The 19,683-nt window shown below is 43.5% G+C and overlaps 1 protein-coding gene across 1 annotated transcript in view; it reads right to left on the bottom strand.

Moving 5' to 3' along the window:
• The window catches only part of crfa4 (cytokine receptor family, class I receptor 4), a 13,442-nt gene extending 8,689 nt beyond the window's left edge, over positions 1-4,753 (bottom strand). The window contains exons 1-2 of the mRNA XM_085795632.1: positions 4,621-4,753; positions 1,342-1,480 (exon numbers count right to left, since the gene is read on the bottom strand). Of these exons, the coding sequence (XP_085651758.1) occupies positions 1,342-1,480; positions 4,621-4,747 (266 nt within the window). The 5' untranslated portion in view covers positions 4,748-4,753. The remainder of the gene's footprint in view (positions 1-1,341; positions 1,481-4,620) is intronic.
• Between the last annotated feature and the right edge of the window lie 14,930 nt (positions 4,754-19,683).

The raw sequence follows: 19,683 nt of genomic DNA, 5'->3' as shown, positions 1-19,683 counted from the left end.
GTTTTTGCAGTGTGACTTCAGAGCTGTTGTTTTGCTTTTACTTCAAATGTTTGTTTTTTATATATTTCTGTGTGAAAATGCCAGGATGGTTTGTTTAAATGCCTGTGTCCTGTTTCTAAGAAGATATCAGTTTAACAACACAATATTGGAAAAGAACTCAGCAACAACAACTAGATGTTCAAGGTCAAAGACTCGTGAGCACTGGGCTGTCACTGGCTCCATAAAGACGATAAGAGCTTCAACCTCTGTGTGCATCAGGCAGGTTTCACTTGGATGTCGTGTTGTAGTCAAGACTGAAACAAGACCATCACTGCATTCAGAACCACAACTCATAATAATAATCATGTGGCTTGATATTTACATTATTCCTCCTCAGCTAAAAAGAAAAGATGACCATAGTTTGGATTGAACATAAGAACACGAGTCTCCGGTGCAACCAGATGGTTTTTCAGATGGTTACACAACAGTTGTAATTATCTTAACGTTATTTAATCACATCACATAAAGGAGGAGACATTTCTGGTTTAAAAAAAGAAAAAAGAAAAAGATGTCACTGCAGCTGCGGCCTTGAGTCCAGCTCGAGACAAGACCAAGACCTTCTGTTCCCAGTTTGTTGACCATAAAATTTAAAAAATAAAGTGTAAAACTGTGGTTATGGACGGAGCCGACTGAAAAGCTGTGGGGGAAGTATTGGGGAATCATTTTACGATATGAACGTTAAACTCACACTCCTATCCTTGAGGGTAAACATGGGACTGACTCACTCTAGTGGTCGTTAGAGGAACTGCAGCTAATGTGACCGGCTGGAACTAGTTTGAGCAGCGGAGGGATACGTGACTCCAGGAGTGTGTGTGTGTCTCTCTGTTGACCTCAGATAGTTTGACACAGTTTTATAACAGAAAAAGAACAAATAAATCTTTATCAAACTGAGTAAAGCAGCTTTTGTTTGACCCTGTTCTTAAAAAGTAATAATAACAACGTCTGTTTTAAGCCGTGATGCGTCGGTTTCGACTCTGCAGAGAGGAGCTGCTGTTTTTGTTTTGTTTTGTTTTGTTATTGTCCCTAAACACAATCAATGGAGCTGTGTGTTCAAAGGCACAATCCAATCTGTCCTGAATACAGCAGGAGGGGGGTAGGAGGGGGGGGGGGCTTCTTGGCGCCGCCACGTGAGGCCGGGGCCGGGATTTTCACATCGACGGGTTAAAAGCTTCTGAAGTGGAGCACGAGAAATCAAAGTGGATTTAAAGCCCGACCGACCCAGAAACTTTGGTTCACTCTTTGTTTGTTGTTCCAGAATAAAAGCAGCAGAGTTTCAAAATAAAAGCCTCCTCTACCACGTACTCTTTGGAGTAGGTGAGGACGTACGACACCTCCTCCCCCTCCGTCAGGTTGTCGAGCGGGTGCCACCAGCAGGTGAAGTCCTCCATGTTGGGCGAGCGGCAGTAGTAGATGTGAGGCCTGGTTGTCACGGCAACTTCCACTGGAAGGGGGGAAGGAGGGGAAGGGGGGTGGAAACAAAACAAAAGGCGAGTCAGTGCCTGAATAAGAAGAACAGGTGTTTTTTGTTTCAATGCACGTGCAGACAGGTTGAGGGAGTCACAGGTGTGCGACAGACAGGTGTTTCTGTCTCTGTGGGCTTTTATTGTGAAGGGCTCGTTTTTTTTTCAAAGTCAAAAGTTGAACGTTGAAGCTGCAGCGTCGACGTTATCACATCCAAACACCACGGTCATTTCCTCTGTGTCAGATAATGAGTCAGTTTTCAATATGAATGTGTGAAATGGCAGATAATGGACACACACACACACACACACACACACACACACACACAAGGAGAACGACGGGGGGGTAGAAAAAAAAATCCATTATCTAACTGTCATCGCTCCTCTCTCTCTCTCACCTCCACAAAATCCATCCCCTAATTTCATCTGTTTCAACACGCACGCGCGCACACACACTCACACTCAATCTATTCCCTCTGTGTTTGATGGGCCGTTGGTCCCATGACTGTGATTTAGAGCAGCAGTGGAAAACTGATCAGCATCTGAAAACAGCAGGAAGTAAGAACACACACACACACACAGACGCACAGATACACACACACACACTTATCATTAGAGGCAGTGTTGTGGATGTTTCTGGGCTGAACAGAAATATTTTAACAAGATTATTTTATTTAAGCATTAAACCAGAAGGAGGAGGAGAAACATCTGACCTGAGTGCAGCTGTGATTTTGTCACTGACTTTATTTACTGTAGTTCATATTAGAGCCCCTTCAGAATAAAGGTATGTTTATATGAAGGCTCCTTCAGAATAAAGGTATGTCTATATTAAAGCTTCTTCAGAATAAAGGTAGATGTTTGTATTAAAGCTCCTTCAGAATAAAGGTATGTTTATATGAAGGCTCCTTCAGAATAAAGGTATGTTTATATTAAAGCTTCTTCAGAATAAAGGTAGATGTTTGTATTAAAGCTCCTTCAGAATAAAGGTATGTTTATATGAAGGCTCCTTCAGAATAAAGGTAGAGGTTTGTATTAAAGCTCCTTCAGAATAAAGGTAGATGTTTATATTAGAGCCCCTTCAGAATAAAGGTAGATGTTTATATTAGAGCCCTTTCAGAATAAAGGTAGATGTTTATATTAGAGCCCCTTCAGAATAAAGGTAGATGTTTGTATTACAGTTCCTTCAGAATAAAGGTAGATGTTTGTATAAAAGCTCCTTCAGAATAAAGGTAGATGTTTATTTTAATAAGGCCTCTGCTCATGTTTCGTGTCCTGATTGTCTACATCTGCTCTGACTGGCTGAAGGGCTGACACGTGTCCAACCAGCGAGGACGTCCTCTCTCCTGCTCCACTTGGCGCCGAGCTGCAATTAAACGGCCTTAATTCCCCATTAAAAAGCAGAGTGGACGTAGCAGCAGCAGCAGCAGCAGCAGCTGCAGAGCGACCTGATCTGCTGCAGGTACGACTCAGACTTGGATTCTGAGAAGTGGAGGTTGTTGATTCGATCGCTGAGCTCCTTACAGCCGACACAATGGGCCTTTGTGTCCTCGCTCTGCAGCGCTGTGCATTCTCTGATGGATTTAGCGCCGGCCTCCCGCTGCCATCATCTATGAAGGCCGCATGACGCCCCCTGATCGCTCTTTTACAACCGGACAAATGTCAACAAGGACAGTTTCAAACTCCACAGGCTTCATCGGCTGCAGAAACTCATTGATAACGTTGATTGAAAACGGACGGAGAAGAGAAGCTGTGAAATCTTTCTGTCATTTTCTTGTTCGTTCTCCTTCATTCAGTCACATAATGTGAACCTATCTGCAGAGAAACTTCTCTCTACATTCATGTTTCTACTCTTCTTCCATCTCCTGTCTCAGCTTCTCTCTGCAGCTCTACTGTAGTAACAACAGGTCAGTGTCGGCCAATCAGAAGAGAGGAGGAGACTTCTCCTCCGATTGGCTGACTGTTTTCTGAGTGATCCAATAAAAAATAGAGCAGATTTCAGAATAAAACACCCAGAGAAACCAAATCCTGCAAAGTTGTTGGATGGATGGTGGGTGACTGCTTAGTTGTGACATCACAAAGTGACAGGAAGTCCTGACGGCTGGTTTTAAGGCTCAGTTTCTGAATACAGGCTGTGTGCATTTCTCTGTGGACTGAGGCTTTGATACTTTCACAGTATTAATATAGAACCTAGAGCTGCTTTATAATCACACTACACATGGACATCTACCTTTATACTGTATGGAGCTTTAACACAAACATCTACCTTTATACTGTATGGAGCTTTAACACAAACATCTACCTTTATACTGTATGGAGCTTTAACACAAACATCTACCTTTATACTATAAGGAGCTTTAACACAAATTCCTCCTCTGTGATTTTAAAGTTGCAGCAGCAGTGACTCATCGTCCTCCCGCCGAGTTTTCATTGACACATGCAGCTGAGCGTGAATAAAGCGTCTGAGCTCGAGCTTCGTCACAACAGCAGCTGCCTGCACCGCTCATTTCAGTTCAAACAGTTGCAGTTGCCTCGGTGCGCGGAAAGTTTCCACCTACGTCACCGCCACCGCGACAACGTCCGGATCGATGGCTTGTTTGACGGCACTGACACTGACACTGAGGTTTCTACTTTATTTAAAGCAGGGATGTCAAACATGCGGCCCGTGGGCCAGAACCGGCCCTGCAGAGGGTCCAATCTGGCCCTCAGGATGAATTTGTCAAGTGCGAAAATTTGAAATTGCACATGTTTTTATCAAGAAATTTCAGGTGGTTCATAATACGTTTTGTAAAAGGATAGTTCAGTAACTGTAAAACATCTTATTAATGTACCAAAACAGAGGAAAATTTCAGTTTTTTAGATATATTTAAAGGTTATTATGCTATTATTTTACTGGTCCGGCCCACTTGAGATTAAATTGTGCTGTTTGTGGCCCCTGAACTAAATTGAGTTTGACATCTCTGATTTAAAGAGACACAACGCATGAACGTGAACAGGTTGAAAGGTCAGTGTGAAGTGGTTCAGTGTGAGAAGATGGGATGTAATTTAATTAGTGTTTAATCAGCGAGGAAGCTCCAATTATATATATATATAATGAGTGTTTGGCACACAGATGGAGACTCACTGTGGTCGTCGTCACTGCTGCTGCTGCCAACGCCGCCGCCGCCGCTGTCGTCTCTGTAGGTGACGTCCTGCACCGCTGTACGGCTGCAGGTCGCCATGGGCAACAGACAGATCAGCAGCCACAGCATCCTGCCTCCCACCTGTCAAAAACAAAACAAACAAAGAGATGAGCTCACAGTGCAGATTCCCAACTCTGGAAACTGGCCCCGCCCACTTTCCTGGAAGCAAAGTAGATAACAGAAAAAACTAATTAAGCTCGTTTGTGTTCCTAAAGTCCGTCTTTTCATGTCCAATTATTCGATCACGCTCTCAATTAAAAGGTCGTTCTCAGTTCGACGACGTGCACATCATGTAACACGAGTTTTTAGACATTTTTAGACTTGTGCAACGGAAACATGTAAAATAAATTAAAAATCCAGTTTAAATCTGAATTACGTCCAGATCCTGATTTAATAACCAAATGACCCGGTGACTGTGAGGACGCCGTGACCTCGTGCACATATCTCAGCAGGTGATCGCCCCCCCTCTAAAGGGGGCGGAGCCTGGGGAGCGTACAGTAGCTATACTCTGAAGCACTCGTGTGTGAAGCAGCAAAGTCAGTGATGAACATATGAAGGTCTTCATGCGTCCCTCAGCTCTAATTAGGCTTCTGCCCGTCAGAGCTGCAGATCTCTGGGTTTAGAGGTCTGCTCAAAGCTCATTACTCTAATCAGCTTAGTCCAGTGAACTACTCGCGCAGACAGACACCACACTGAGCATGTGCACGACGTCGGGCCGCAGCAACAGCAACACACTGGGAAATATGAACTCCGTGTAAACTGAGCTGGAAAATGTTTCACTCCCTCTGCCAGAACAGAACGAGCCGCCAGCCACACATCATCACCAGCTCCGTCTCAGAACAGATCAGAGACCAGCCAGGACGGACCGAGGCCCGGCTCCACCAGGAACGTCTCAAACACACAATCCATCCACAACAAACAGCTCCAACGTTTGGTGTAAACTATGTATTTACTTCTGTACAGTTAGTGTTGTGTCAAATCAAATACCGTCTTTGTGCACTTCGCCGAAATAGCGATCACAACGGTCGTCTTCTTTTTTTTCCCACACTCAACCTTTGACCAAGTGAAACCATCCAGGTTCTTACAGTACACTGTGTTTGTGAACTCACTTACACACTTACACTGCAAAAACTCAAAATCTTACCAAGAATATTTGTCTTATTTCTAGTCAAAATGTCATTTTTAGTCAAAACTAATCTCATTATACTTAAAACAAGACTCATCACATAAAAAGTAGTTTGTTTTTAGACACTCTTACTTCTTTCAAGTGTATTTTTACTTGAAATAAGTAGAAAAATCTGATAGTGGGACAAGTTTTTCTTTCTTATTACAAGCACATGGCAGATTTTTCTACTTATTTCAAATGAAAATTTGTTTGAAACAAGTGAAAATGATCCAAAAACAAGTACATTTTTTTGGCGATGAGTCTTATTTTAAGTGGAAAGAGATTAGTTTTGACTAGAAATGAGACAAATATTCGTATAATATAGATTTTGAGTTTTTGCAGGGTGTGTAAGTATGGAAGTATATTCAAATTGATACACAGAACAAGAGATCAAGATCAAGATGATGAATGAACCTGTCCTGAGTGCAGGCGTAAACAGCGGGCTCTTATTGTGGCGGGGTGCCAGGAGTGGAGGTCGGGTCACGGACTCTGATTGACTTAATTTCATTTGAGGATCTGATTCATCGACTCTTTAACCTCGATCTCACATGATTTATCTCGAGCTGCAGGACGCCACCACCACCACCACCCTCCTTCTCCTCCTCCTCCTCCTCCTCCTCCTCGTCTTTCACCTCCTCTCTAACCTCATGTCTTCTTCGCTCTCCTCTCTGGTCTCCAGCTGCTGTGAGAGGCGTTCGGGGGCCGTCGGACACACAACGACATGAGAAAGCAATAAAGGCAGAAGGCTGGCGGTGCGTTGGAGCTGATGGAGTCACATGGTGGAGCAGGACGACAGGAGTGACATGCAAACAGCAGCAGCTTGATCCTGCAGCGCTAAGACAACAATCACTGTGAATAATCCTGGCCTTGATCTTGCAGGAGGATGAAGAGGAGGATGAAGAGGAGGAGGAGGAGGAGGAGGAGGAGGGTGGATTAAAATGAGGCCTTGTTGGCTTTTATCTGGAGACCTCAGATCACCCTGTCAAAGAAACATTGCCACGGAAACCATGACGAAGAAGAAGTTAATATCCCTGCTGCATAAAAACTGATTGTTGTTGAAATATTTGAAACTTTTCCAGGTTTCTGATCAAGAACCACTCAACAGATTATAGAAAACAAAACCTTTCTGGACTCAAGAAGATTCTGGGATTTGATATCGACTTTACTCGTCTTTCTTTTTATTTGGGGAATATATCAAAGGATCTGCATTAACAGGGACAGATATTGATTTAAAATCCTCATGGTAGCAAGTAAAAAAAAAAGCAATAACCAGATGCTGGATTCTTAGAAAACCTCCCACCCTGCACCAATGGAAAAATATAATAAATGATATATACAGTCTGGAACGTATAACTTCCATTTTGAGATTACAGAAGGAATATTTGCCGAATATTTAATTGAATGGTTATATATGACCTCAAATAAAGTAAAAAAAACTCTGCAGCAACACCAACACGACAGGTGTGTTTCCTGTCATGGGATCCCAACCCAGTGCTTTTACTTTGAAAGGTCACAGCAGTGTGTGTGTATATGTGTGTGAATGTGTGTTCTTACATGTAAACACCAACATGGCCGCCCGCTGTCAGCTGGGAGCTTGTCATGTGTTTTCTTGGTGAAAAAAACTTTTTTTAAATGTTTTTTTATGAATGACGCAGATTTCCTCGCGGTTATTATGAGATAATTTGCGACTTCCTGTCACATGCACATTATAAAAACGGCCCCGAGGGGAGATGAGGGTTGGTTGGTCGGGGGGGAAACCCTGCACATGCATGTGACCGGGCCCCGGGGCCGAGGAGGAGGAGGAGGAGGAGGAAGAGGAGCTGCCTCTTTCTTCTAGTTTGTGTCTGAAGAGCCTCAAACTTTCATCACTGAGCAGCTAAAGCTAATTAGCTCAGGTGTTGCTTTGATGGTTTGATTGGTTACCCCTGGTTACAGTACATCTATGATCATGACATCACAGCGATAGCCTCCTTTATGGCGCCGTAAAGCCGCGGCAACACGTGGCCGAGACCAGAGATCCAAAGGTGAGTGAGGGGCCTCGGTTACGTAACAACAACACGTCGAACCTGAACGCAACTCAAACCAACAATGAGTCGTGGAGCTCTGACAAATGATTTAACACTTAATCCAGTCCAGTCCAGTCCGGTCCGGTCCGGTCCGGTCTGGTTCGGTCCAGTAGGCTACACAGAGCCCTCATGTCCCACACTGTGTGAGGACTTTGAATGCGTCGCTGATACAAAGCTCTGTGTCCTTCCTCGCTATCAGATATGAGACAAGTATCTGCTGCAGGTTCAAAGGTCACGATGCGTTCAAGGTTCAACCGAGTGTTTCTATACGTCTAAACCCAGAACCAGAGATGTTTCTTCTCCTCATCCATGTCTGATCAGCTCGGAGGTGAAATCCGGGCGAGGGGACAGGAAGTGCTCGTGTGTCAACAAGTCGGTCTCTGTTGAGCCGGTTTTAGCCCCAAACTAAAAATACTTTCCAAAACATTGTTAATTAGTTTTTAGAAATGAAGTTATCAGCCCATTAGAGGCTGAATCTGAGCAGAAACCTTCAAAATAAGAGCGCAGAGAAGACACACACCAGACTGTAGTGAGATTTGGACTAAGTCTATATTCCACGTGTTATTTCGGGACGCAGACTTAATGAAACGTCTCCATTCTCCAGATAATTAGTGAGAAATTATGGGATATGCAGCGCTGTAATTGAGTAGAAGAAGAAGAAGAAGTATGACATGTAATAAGATTAAAACACTGAGGACAGGAAGTGGAACTCCGCCTGTTTTCACATGTCCACTCCTTAGTTAAAGTCGTTAAACCTCGTGCTGTGTGTGTTAGTGTGTGTGTGACACAGCGGTACAACAGCTGGAGGGCAGAGCTGCAGCTGGAGCCTGTTGAGCTCAGATACCTTCACACACACACACACACACACACACACACACACACAAGTTCACCTGTCACACCAACGCACCATCCCTGCCTCGCTATCTGATCCTCGGCGGCCAATCACAACACCTGCTTCACCTGTTGCCGTGACCCCCCCCCCCCTCCTCCTCCTGCTGCCCCTTCATCATCTACGACGACCACTGGAGCTGACGGAGAAAAATCCATACGACTGCAGCGGGAAAAGCTCAACGTGACACACACACACACACACACACACACACACACACACACACACACACACACACACACACACACACACACACACACACACACACACACACACACACACACACACACACACACACACACACACACACACACACACACACACACACACACACACACCTTCACACCAGGAGGCGATCAGAGCCGGAGTCTCTAGGCCGTTATCGACCGGCCCGGTGGAAGCTGACATCACCTTTGACCGATGACGTCACCGATGACGACGCTCCAGCTGTGAATCTTTATTAAATATCGATCAGAAATCGATTGAACGAATCAAAATGAGATTTTTTCTTCTTGTTTTCTTGACTTGAGGAAGTTGAACCACAGACGTTCGAATAGAAAAATAAACTTGAATGACTTTGGTTTAACTGATGATGTGATATAGTAGGGGTGGGAATCTTTTACTATCTCACGATTCGATTCGATTCGATTCTGAGTTTTGGGGCTATGATTCGATTCAAAATGGATTTTTGATTCAAAACGATTTGATTCCTAATGATTTCTGCTTCAGTCTGTCGGTGTTAAAGGATCCTCATGATCTACTCCAGTCTGCTTTGCAAGACAGAATGACTAAAGTGTCTTTTTCACATTTATTGAGTTTTAAACATTTATCCATGCTGAGATGGAGTTGTTGAAACTGTTGCATAAAAGCAATATCACATATTGCTTAAGTAACAAAGTGCCTCTATATTTAAAAAAAATAGTGCAGTTAAACATGCTGCATATCGTATTAAATGAGAATTGCGATTCTTATGTGACTATGATATATACAGTTTAGTGATCTGGTTCTTTTCAGGCTTTTCGAGGCTGCGAAGAAACAACATAAATATTTCTGTGGTGGTTTCGCAGGAGACCATCTTTCAGTCCACGTTAAGTAGCTTCACTTGTTCGCACTCACACGTATCGAGTGATGGGAGGAGGAGGAGGAGGAGGAGGAGGAGGAGGAGGAGGAGGAGGAAGAGGAGGTTTCTCCCCCCGGGCGGCGGCTGCTAAGATCTTTTCTAAATAAAGTCTGAGGAGAGAAATGAAGACGAGCTCCACCTCAAAGACGAGGATGCATGAGCTGTAAAGCTGTTTCTTTCCACCTCATCACAGCTGTTGAGTCTGGAGCTTAAACACCCACACACACACACACACACACACACCCTTCACCTCCTGCTCATGTGACCTTAACGACTCCGGAGGCTTAACGACCCCACAGGAGCTTCAAGTCTGGGGCCGACGGAGAGTTTCAGGCCACACGACCCCGAGTTCACAACCTCCTTTAAAACTGAGGCTTTGTTTTATTCTGAAAAGTCCAGCAGGGTGGACTTTTATTTTGAAGGACAGAGTTTGTTTTACAAGAAAAAAAAAAAACTCAAAAAGATTTCTGAGACAAAATAAAATTGAGACAACAAGTAAAAAAAAATGTTCAAGAAGAAAAACTAGAAGAAATAATATTTACTCGAAGAAAATGCAAATGTAAAATAACTAAAAAGAATTCATGAGAAAAAAAAACAGCTGTCCCAGATCCAGCTGTTTGGGTTTGTTGAACGTCTGCTCACTCTCCCACGGCTGCTTCATAATCTCACATCTGGTTCAACCCTCTGCTCTCCACATCTGTACCATCATGTCAACAGTTTCCAGCTGTGGGAGCAGCTGTATACCTGCCTCTCTCTCTCTCTGAGTCTCATATTTACACGCTGACATTTAAAGCAGCACTAATTATAAAATAAAACAATTAACTTTTCTCTGCGAAGGAAACTCGTCTGCGAACGTCTGATTAACTACGACGACGACGCAGGAATTCAGCCCCGACGACGACGACTGCGAACGTTTAAAAAGCCATTTAGAAATAAGAGATAAGGACGGTTTGAACGGGCGCCGCTCCGTCGCCGTGGGCAACGGTCTGACCTTCAACAACAAAGACTCCTCATTAAGTCCCGGCGCACAAACAGGAAAAAAAAAAAAAAAAGACGCAGGTCGTTTATGGATTTCTAGTGACATTCAACACATCAACAGACTGTGAGAACCAATCAAAGAGCGGTGCGTTCAAGGACCTGTGGGGTCAAGAGCGCAAGGTCACGGGAAGGTCAACGGATCACAGGCGCCGCCATTTTTCTCTTGAGGTTTTTCTGCTCAGTGATTTTCAAGCATGGACGACATGAAAGGAGGAGGAAGAAAAGGAGCAGCGGCCTTATATGGGCACAGCAGGAAGAACTCAGTGTGAAAGTGTTGAGGCCTGGAGCCTGTTCCCTTCCTCCATCCATCCTTCCTTCCTTTCTCCTTTCTCCTTCCATCTTTCCACAATCCTTTTCCCCTTCCTTCCTTCCTCTTTTGATCCTGTTGATCCATCTTTCTTTCCTTCCTTTTTCCCTTCCCTCTTTCCACAAACTCTTTTCCCTCCCTTCCTTCCTTTCTTCCTTCCTTCCCTTCTTTCCCTTCTTCCTTCCTTGAACGAATATGTTCCCTCCATCTTTCATTCCTTCCTTTTTCCCTTCCTTCTTTCCACAAGCCCTTTCCCCTTCTTCCTTCCTTCTTTCCCTTCTTCATTCCTTGAACAAATCTGTTCCCTCCCTCCATCTTTCTTTCCTTCCTTTTTCCCTTCCCTCTTTCCACAATCCTTTTCCCTCCCTTCCTTCCTTCCTTCCTTCCTCCATTCCTTCTTCCTTCCTTCCTTCCTTCCTTCTTTCCTTTCCATTTCTCCTTCCTTCCTTGACCCGGGAGGACAACAGGAGGGTTAAGGTAATTTTTCTTTTCAGGAAACAAACGTTCTCCATGGAAACAGAATATCTAAAATGTACGCTTTTCCCTTTGAAGAAGAAGAAGAAGAAGAAGAAGAAGAAGAAGAAGAAGAAGAAGAAGAAGAAGAAGAAGAAGAAGAGGCGTTTGAGTGTCTGACGCTGCGTTGGACTTTGTGGCTTCGACTTTAACCGTCATGTGCAGATCCAGTGTTGATAAGTCTTATCTGAAGGATGTAGCTACGCTGCTGCTCATTCCAGCAGTGGTCAGAGCATCCACCCTTCACCACACACACACACACACACACACACACACGGCGCCGCAGGCAGAACACGCACACACACTGATAGACACAGGAAACACAGATGTGAACAGACAGGGCCTTCGATCCACAGGGAGTCACATGTGAGGTCTCGCATGAACACAGCAGCGTTATGTAATCCTGTGGCCACTTTGACCTGTTACTAATTAACACACACACAGTTAACATTATCAACACACACACACACACACATTGAGGCTAATCAAGACGGCTCCATCGCTGTTAAGCAACGACGCTGTAACTACGGTCGTTTAAGTTTCAAAGAGTAAAGTTCAAAAATCTTTGTGGTGTTTTTCTGTAAAAGAAGAAAACCTGTCATTGGATCAAACTAATCAATTAATCAATCAATAAATATTTGTAATATTTTATCCAGAATCACCAACAAACCTGTGACGAGTTCTCCTGTCAATGTTTTCTCGCATGTTTGCGTCTTTAAACTTGAAAACACAGAGTTTTAAAGGGATAGTTCAACATTTTGGCAAACTGGCCCATTGCCATAATCCCTATAGTCATAACAGTAGGTTTGTTACCTTTAATTGTCGGTGCAAGCTATTTTTAGAACGGCAGAGCAGAGCCGTGAGCTGCTCAGAGCTACGCTACGGAGGCTCATGGGATTTCTTGGTTTCCCTCATCAAACTCATCAAATACACAATCCAACAACTCCACAACGCTCTGGTGGACAAGTTGTGACCTGCACATTCACCACGCTATGAGATAATAACACAATGTTACCAGACAGAGTTGTTTTAGAGGGAAATTCAGAGACTGCTTGATGAAAAACTGTCCCTGAAGGCAACGCGCATCAGCAGTTTTGCATGAATTTACCTCTAAAACAACCCTGTCTCTGCTCCGCCGTTCTAAAAACAGCTTGCACTGACAATTAAAGGTAACAAACCTACTGCTATGACTATAGGGATTATGGCAATGGGCCAATTTGCAAAAATGTTGAACTATCCCTTTAAGCTCAGAAATTGACCCGGCCTCTTTTCCCAGGTGAAAAGTGGGCGGAGACGTCACATGACTCAGAAACAGGAAGTGATCAGAAAAGGAACCCACGGCCTTCCTTTCTCCCATGGCAACACGCCAACGCCACCATGCTAACATGCTGCACGCGGCATCGTGCAGGAAGTGAAATCTCTCTCGTGGTGCATTCAATTACAACTCGGAGGTCGGAGATTTTCAGAGTTCCCAGCCGGAAAATGAATGAGCTCACAATCCAAGATGGCTGCTGCACATCACACCGTTCATCTTTGTCTTGGTTTATTGTTCTTAAATACATTGTACAGACAGAACACTATTTGTTGTGTTACTTTCATGCACAGATGATTTATCGCCAACTGTGACACGATTACTGGCTCAGATCTCCGAGGTAATTGAACGCATCATCAGCCTCCGAGCTGCATGGGCCTGTGCAGAGAGAGACACAGAGTCCTGCTGTTGTGACAGAGACAGAGACAAGACGCCGGCAGCTTCCTGCGGTCTCTGCGCCGATAACGAACATGTGACATTAAAGGTCACATGACAAACGATGGAACTAAATGTATATATGTTTAAATGGATTTTCCGCTCCAGCGTATTACGGCGGCAGACAGGACGTACTGTGAGCGGCTGATAAAGACACAGGGAAAGTCTTTGTTGCCGCTGCCGCCGTCCGTTAAACACTGATTTCATACTTACATAAGCTCCAGAGGGAGAGACAGAGGAGTGTGAAACAAACCGACCAAATCTGAGCCGCAGGTTTTTAAATAATTAGAACAAATAAATCTGAATATTATTAATCAAAGTGTGGGTTCATGGCGACTTGTGGCACAGAAACAGCAACAAAAACCGTTCAAAAACACCACTGAAGTCGGTGCTGATGATGAATAACAAGAGACGAAGAAGTGAGAGGTCAGAGTTTGTGTTGGAGCTTTAAACTTTAACAGATCGGTGTCTGTACAGCTCTATGGTTAATGTTCTGCAGAGGATTCTGGGTAATTTAACGTTCAGTAGGTTCTATAGGTGTGACAGTCTCTTATCTGTCCCAGCACATGTGTAGCTACTGTACATCCAGGAAGTGGAGAAGGAGGGGGGTCGTCATCGTCGTTACTTTGGTGAATAGTGTTTTTAAAGTACATTTCTTGGGGCTTTTTTTGCCTTTAATTGACAGCAGGACCGTCGCCTCTGCACATGGGACGCCGGCTCAACCCACTGAGCCACACGGCGCCCCGAGCCAATGCTGCTTTAACCTGCATTTAAAATTTAAACACGAGCTAACGAGGCTAAAAACAACATCAAACAACAGGACTGAGCGGCTTCTCTGTCTACGACTGAATCACAAACAGAATCAAAATAAAGTGAAAATCATTTAATGGGTTTTAACTCAATAAACTCAAACTGACACCAAACTGCGTTAGTGAGTTAAGGTGGAACTGTCTGTTCACATTATCACCTTAAGTACAGAAAAATAACCTCTGCCTGCAAACACTCAATGCTATCCTTATAAATATTATTATAAGTATTATAAATAATAAAAGCTTCTTAAATGACTGGCTGTCCTTTCTTGGAAAGCAACAGGTGAAACAGCTGTTCACCTTTCATTAAACCAGCTTATCGGTATACAACCTGCTCTGTACAGGTGAACTTGAACTCACCACAGGTGTTCAGACTTAGCCTACTGTGCCTGTGTGTGTGTGTGTGTGTGTGTGTACTCTTTGAAGCTGGAAAATTAATTATTGACACTTAATAATCATTTAATCCTCTATCCAATAAAAATAAAACTGTGGATATTCAACATTTCTGATTTTCAAAATAAAAGCAGATTATTGATAGAAGTCTGGAAACTTCTTTTATTTTGATTTCTTTTTCTTTTTCTTTTTCTGCTGAATAAAATCAAAACATGCAGATTTAAAAACAGCTGAATCTCTGTTTCCTCTCAACTTTTAATTAATTAGAGGCACCGGTTGCGTGATGAAACATGACTCTGTCTTACCTGTCGAGTGAGTGAAGCCCCCTGGAGAGCGCGCGACCACCGCTGCTTTGAAGCCTCAAACACAGACCCACATGGGAACCAGGACCAGGAGGAGCCGGGAGCTGCGGTCGTGTAGTCCGGGTGAAGTCCCTGCGGAGCGGACGGAGCTGCTGCTGATCGAGTGGCCGCTGTTTGTGTCTGAGCCGAGTGGTGCGTTCACTGCCGCCCCTGTATATTTCTACAGCCGCGCTCCTCTGTAAGGAGATTTTCCTCCACCTGATCCCGCGTCATGAGCCAAACACCAGCTGGAGCTCCGACCCCCGCCCCTCCCCTCCCTCCCCCCCCTCAACACGTCCTGGCCGCTCCGCCAGAGGGCGTACGGAGGAACAAGAGTGCCAACAGAAAAAAGAAAAACTACTACAAAATAAAAGCACGAGTTAATCAACATCTTTTATGAAATTTACAAAGTTTCTCTCATTCAAAATATTTTTTTTTCATATGTAGCAACAGTAACTAAGTGCATTTTTAATACATTTATTATAATTATATATGATCAATATTTAAAGGGATAGTTCACCCAAAATTTTAATTGCACTCATTATCTACTCACCCTCATGTCGACTAAAGGCTGGGAGAAGTTTCAGAGTCCTCCGTGGCTTCTCTGAGTTACAGGGGGTCTCGGCGTAGCAGTGCATGTCCATATAACGGTTGCAAATGGATACCAACTGTCTTCGTAACAAAAAGACACACCAAAAAACATCCAAATACCTCCATGCTGCTCGTCTGTAATGTCCCTCTTGTATTGAAGCCCCAACATGAGAAATTGTTCCGAAAAAAATTAAATAAGTCTATATTTCAAGCTTGTTTGCAGCGGAAGCTCCTCTTCCTGGTCCATTTGCAACTGTTATATGGACATGCACTGCTACGCCGAGACCCCCTGTAACTCAGAGAAGCCACGGAGGACTCTGAAACTTCTCCCAGCCCTTAGTCCACATGAGGGTGAGTAGATAATGAGTGAAATTTCAATTTTGGGTGAACTATTCTTTTAATGAATCATAATTACAAGTCACTTAATCAGAATTAAAATAATTCAGGCAAAACCATAATTTACACCATGAAATAAGAAACAGAAACTTTTGAAGTCATGATTTTTTTTATTTCTATGCACTTTTTCTTTTGCACAATTGAGCTTCCATACTAATCTACAGTAAGACAATACTCATCACTTGTGTTCACTTTATTACTCATGCATATATTTTAATGCATTTATTTTGCATGTATCACCATCACTGGATTGATTTTTTTTCTGAGGCGTTCAAGTGTCACAGAATATGGAAGTCCAAAGTGGCCATTATCAAAGTAAATAAAACAGGATTATATGGAAAACTGTATGTATAATTGAATAGATAATTAAAACCCAATTTATTATTGTGATTTTTTTTTATGTATTCATCTTTAATTCATAAGAGAACATCCTCATCACGACATCCATTTAGTTCACATCACATGATGGACATTTTCCCGGCTGAGGTTTAATTTTTAATTGTTCTCTGGGCGCTTTACGACGCTCCACGTTATGTTGCTTCTTTATTTGTTAAAGTGTTTTAAGCTCCACGTTAGAAAGTCCTTATACTAAACGAGTACAGATAGACATTCAGAGTCGAACCAGTGCAGAGACTGTGAACGATGAGTTCCTCTGTGTTGTGGTGTTTTTTAGGAAACCCGGGCCCTGCAGCGGCGACGACGTGTGAAAGAGCCGTCACCTCAGATCAGTATTAGATTTGCCCCACAGAGACGAAAATAATCAGATTATTCTCCAGAGCAGCTTGTTTGGTTCCCCTCGCTGAGAGGCCTCCAGTGTGTGTCGCTCTGTTTTCACTGCCGCTGATGTTTTACCAATGAGAACAGCGTGACTGCTGCGGGCCCTGCAGCTACACAGCCACGGCTCAAATTAGCTAGAGTGCATCTTCCTCTGAATGATTCATCAAAAACCGATCCAGATCCCAGGACGCGGCGGAGAAAGCAACCAGGCGGCTAAATGTGAGCTGATGTGGAGAAGGAGAGGGGGGTGGTGGTGTGTTCAAGGCCGTTTTTCTATCAGCTTAAACATGAACATGTCTCCGTATGGTTGTACAGTAAACTCACTAACCAGCTCCCAGACCTTTGGCCAATGTTACGGCTCAGGAGGAAGAGAAGGGAAGTTACACATACACAACCTTTCAAAGTAAAACACTCCAGAACGACACTAGCCGACAAACAAACTGGCACCACAAATTTCCTCGAGTCCTACACCTGAGACATCACTGTCAAAAAGTTAACATGTGATTATTATTGCATGGAGATTATAGCAACCTCCTCAGACACGATGTGTTCAATGACCACGGATCTCATGCACATTAACATGGTTTTTAAAAAAACAGCTGCAGTGATATTAATATGCAAACCCTTGTCATGTCTTGCAAGAAGGAGCTCATGCATCATTCATGCATTGCACTGCATCGAGCGGAGGAGAGGAAGAAGATGAAGATGAAGAAGGAGATTGAGAAGAAGTCTTTCAGTCTACACTTTACATGGCAGCGCCAGACTGAGGCGGCGTTCTCTAGCTTACTTTAACTGGACATATATATGGCCAGCTGGTTCACTTTCTTGTACCTTGCACCGTAAATAAACACTGTTCTGCAAAAAGTTTCATTGAAAAGATTAAAACATTTGTTAACAGAGTGAAGAGCTCAGTGAGTCTCGTACACTCGCTAAAAGCATGAAACACTGTTTCACGAAGGCCACAGGAAGGGCACTGGTTTGACACACTGGGGTTAAAAATGGAGATAAAAGCATTTGTAGCAATGGCAAAAAAGCATGCCGTTCTCTCCTCATGGATAAAAGCCGATACGATAAATCAGCATTTTCTCCTCGGCTCCGAGCAGAGTCGTCGTGACTGACAGACCCGTGTTTCAGTCCAAACACTCTATATAAGTGATTGCTGTCGGAAGATATAACTATTTAAGACTTATATTAACACAAATATATCACTTACTTCTGCTTTAAGTGCAGAGAGGAGTTCAGAGGTCAAAGGTCAAAGGTCGTCTCATATCAAAGATTTTCTAAAAGTCACAAAGCAAAAAAAAAATCCACATGTTAAACTGTGATGATGCATTTTGTGAACTTGAACTCACCCGAGTCACAGGAAACAGAGACAATATGAAGTTCAATATCATACGATCACGTGTTATTGATCACATTGACTCTTATCTTAGCATTAGCCTTTAGCCTGGCAGCTCAAGTGTTGTGTGTTGACCCCTCCGGGCCACCGTAGATTAATGAGTAATTACACTGCAGGTTGTTGGAGGTTGTCTGCAGCGTCCAGGTGAAGGGGAACCAGCAGCAGCGGTGGCGGCGGCGGCGATCTGGCACGACACTTTGTGATTATGCATTGTGAAATGGGTCGGTGGTGATGTCACAGTCGCTATGCAACAGATTTAATCTAATCTCCCCCCCTCCTCTACCCCCACACCACCACCAGATTAAGAGGGAAAATCACTCGAAGGCCTTTTGTCTAAATTACACAGCATGTGAGCGTCGCTCTAACCTTCACCTCCTTTAGCGTTTGGCATACGCCGCTTCGCTGACGTGTCACACGAGCAGCTCTTTAAAATAGAAAGTGAAGTGAAGTTGTGAGACCAACAAAATAAGAGCGCACGCTTTTATTTAGCATCAGTCTGAGCTGTGCAGCTGAGATGATCCAGACTGATTTCAAAGATCCGACTCATCACCTCTGGACAGGAAGTGTTAAAATGCCGAAAACACTTGACTGACAGCGAGAGGAGATGCTATAATATTAATTATTATAACAACAATACGACTGGAACAACAGCTCTAAACAATTGGAAGTTAGAGAAGAACAAACAAGTGGATTTTACACTGGACTGTAAAAGCAGTCGAGCAAAAATTATAGTGGTTATTATTTAAAACTTTTATTTTGGAGAGGGAGGAGCTTCCTGTGTCCATGTTCACAGCTTTAAATGAAAGTTTGTCATCATTTGTCACCCTGATTAGTTCAAATTATATTTAAAACAACTCAAGATCTGTGTGATTTAAGTTTATTAATCAACAACACGACGTCCTACAGAATAGATAATTCAGATGATTTAGTATTTATAATAATAATAATAGTCGTAATAAAACCTATGTGAGGACTGAGCCGCTGCTGCAGCGACACTGAGCTGCATGTTAACGCAGCAGCGCATGTTTTCATTTAGGTTTAGTGTGTGTGTGTGTGTGTGTGTGTGTGTGTGTGTGTGTGTGTGTGTGTGTGTGTGGGTGTGGTGAGCAGACAGATGGTTGTGGTCGTGAACAGGGAAATATACATAATTCAGTCTGAACAAGGTTGAAGTTTAATGGCAGAGTGACAAACACGAGATGTGACAGAATGAGTCCAATACTGTACGACACACACACACACACAGGTTCATAGAGTCATTAAAACCGCTTCGTTGTTTTCTTCGTGCTTCATTGATCTTGTTTTTTCTGATCGGATCATCACATCACATTAAAACACACTAAACGTTTATTGCCGATATGTTTGTTTCTAACTGAAGTTGCAGCGCTCAGCAGGCAGGTGTCAGTGTCGCGCTGACGCCACCCGTTTTTAATCTGACACCTGAGTTCATTCGTTTA

The sequence above is a fragment of the Trachurus japonicus genome, chromosome 2, assembly GCF_045865225.1.
Source record: "Trachurus japonicus isolate A0001 chromosome 2, Traja_1.0".
Taxonomy (NCBI): Eukaryota; Metazoa; Chordata; class Actinopteri; order Carangiformes; family Carangidae; genus Trachurus; species Trachurus japonicus.
This window is presented reverse-complemented; position numbering and strand designations above follow the sequence as displayed.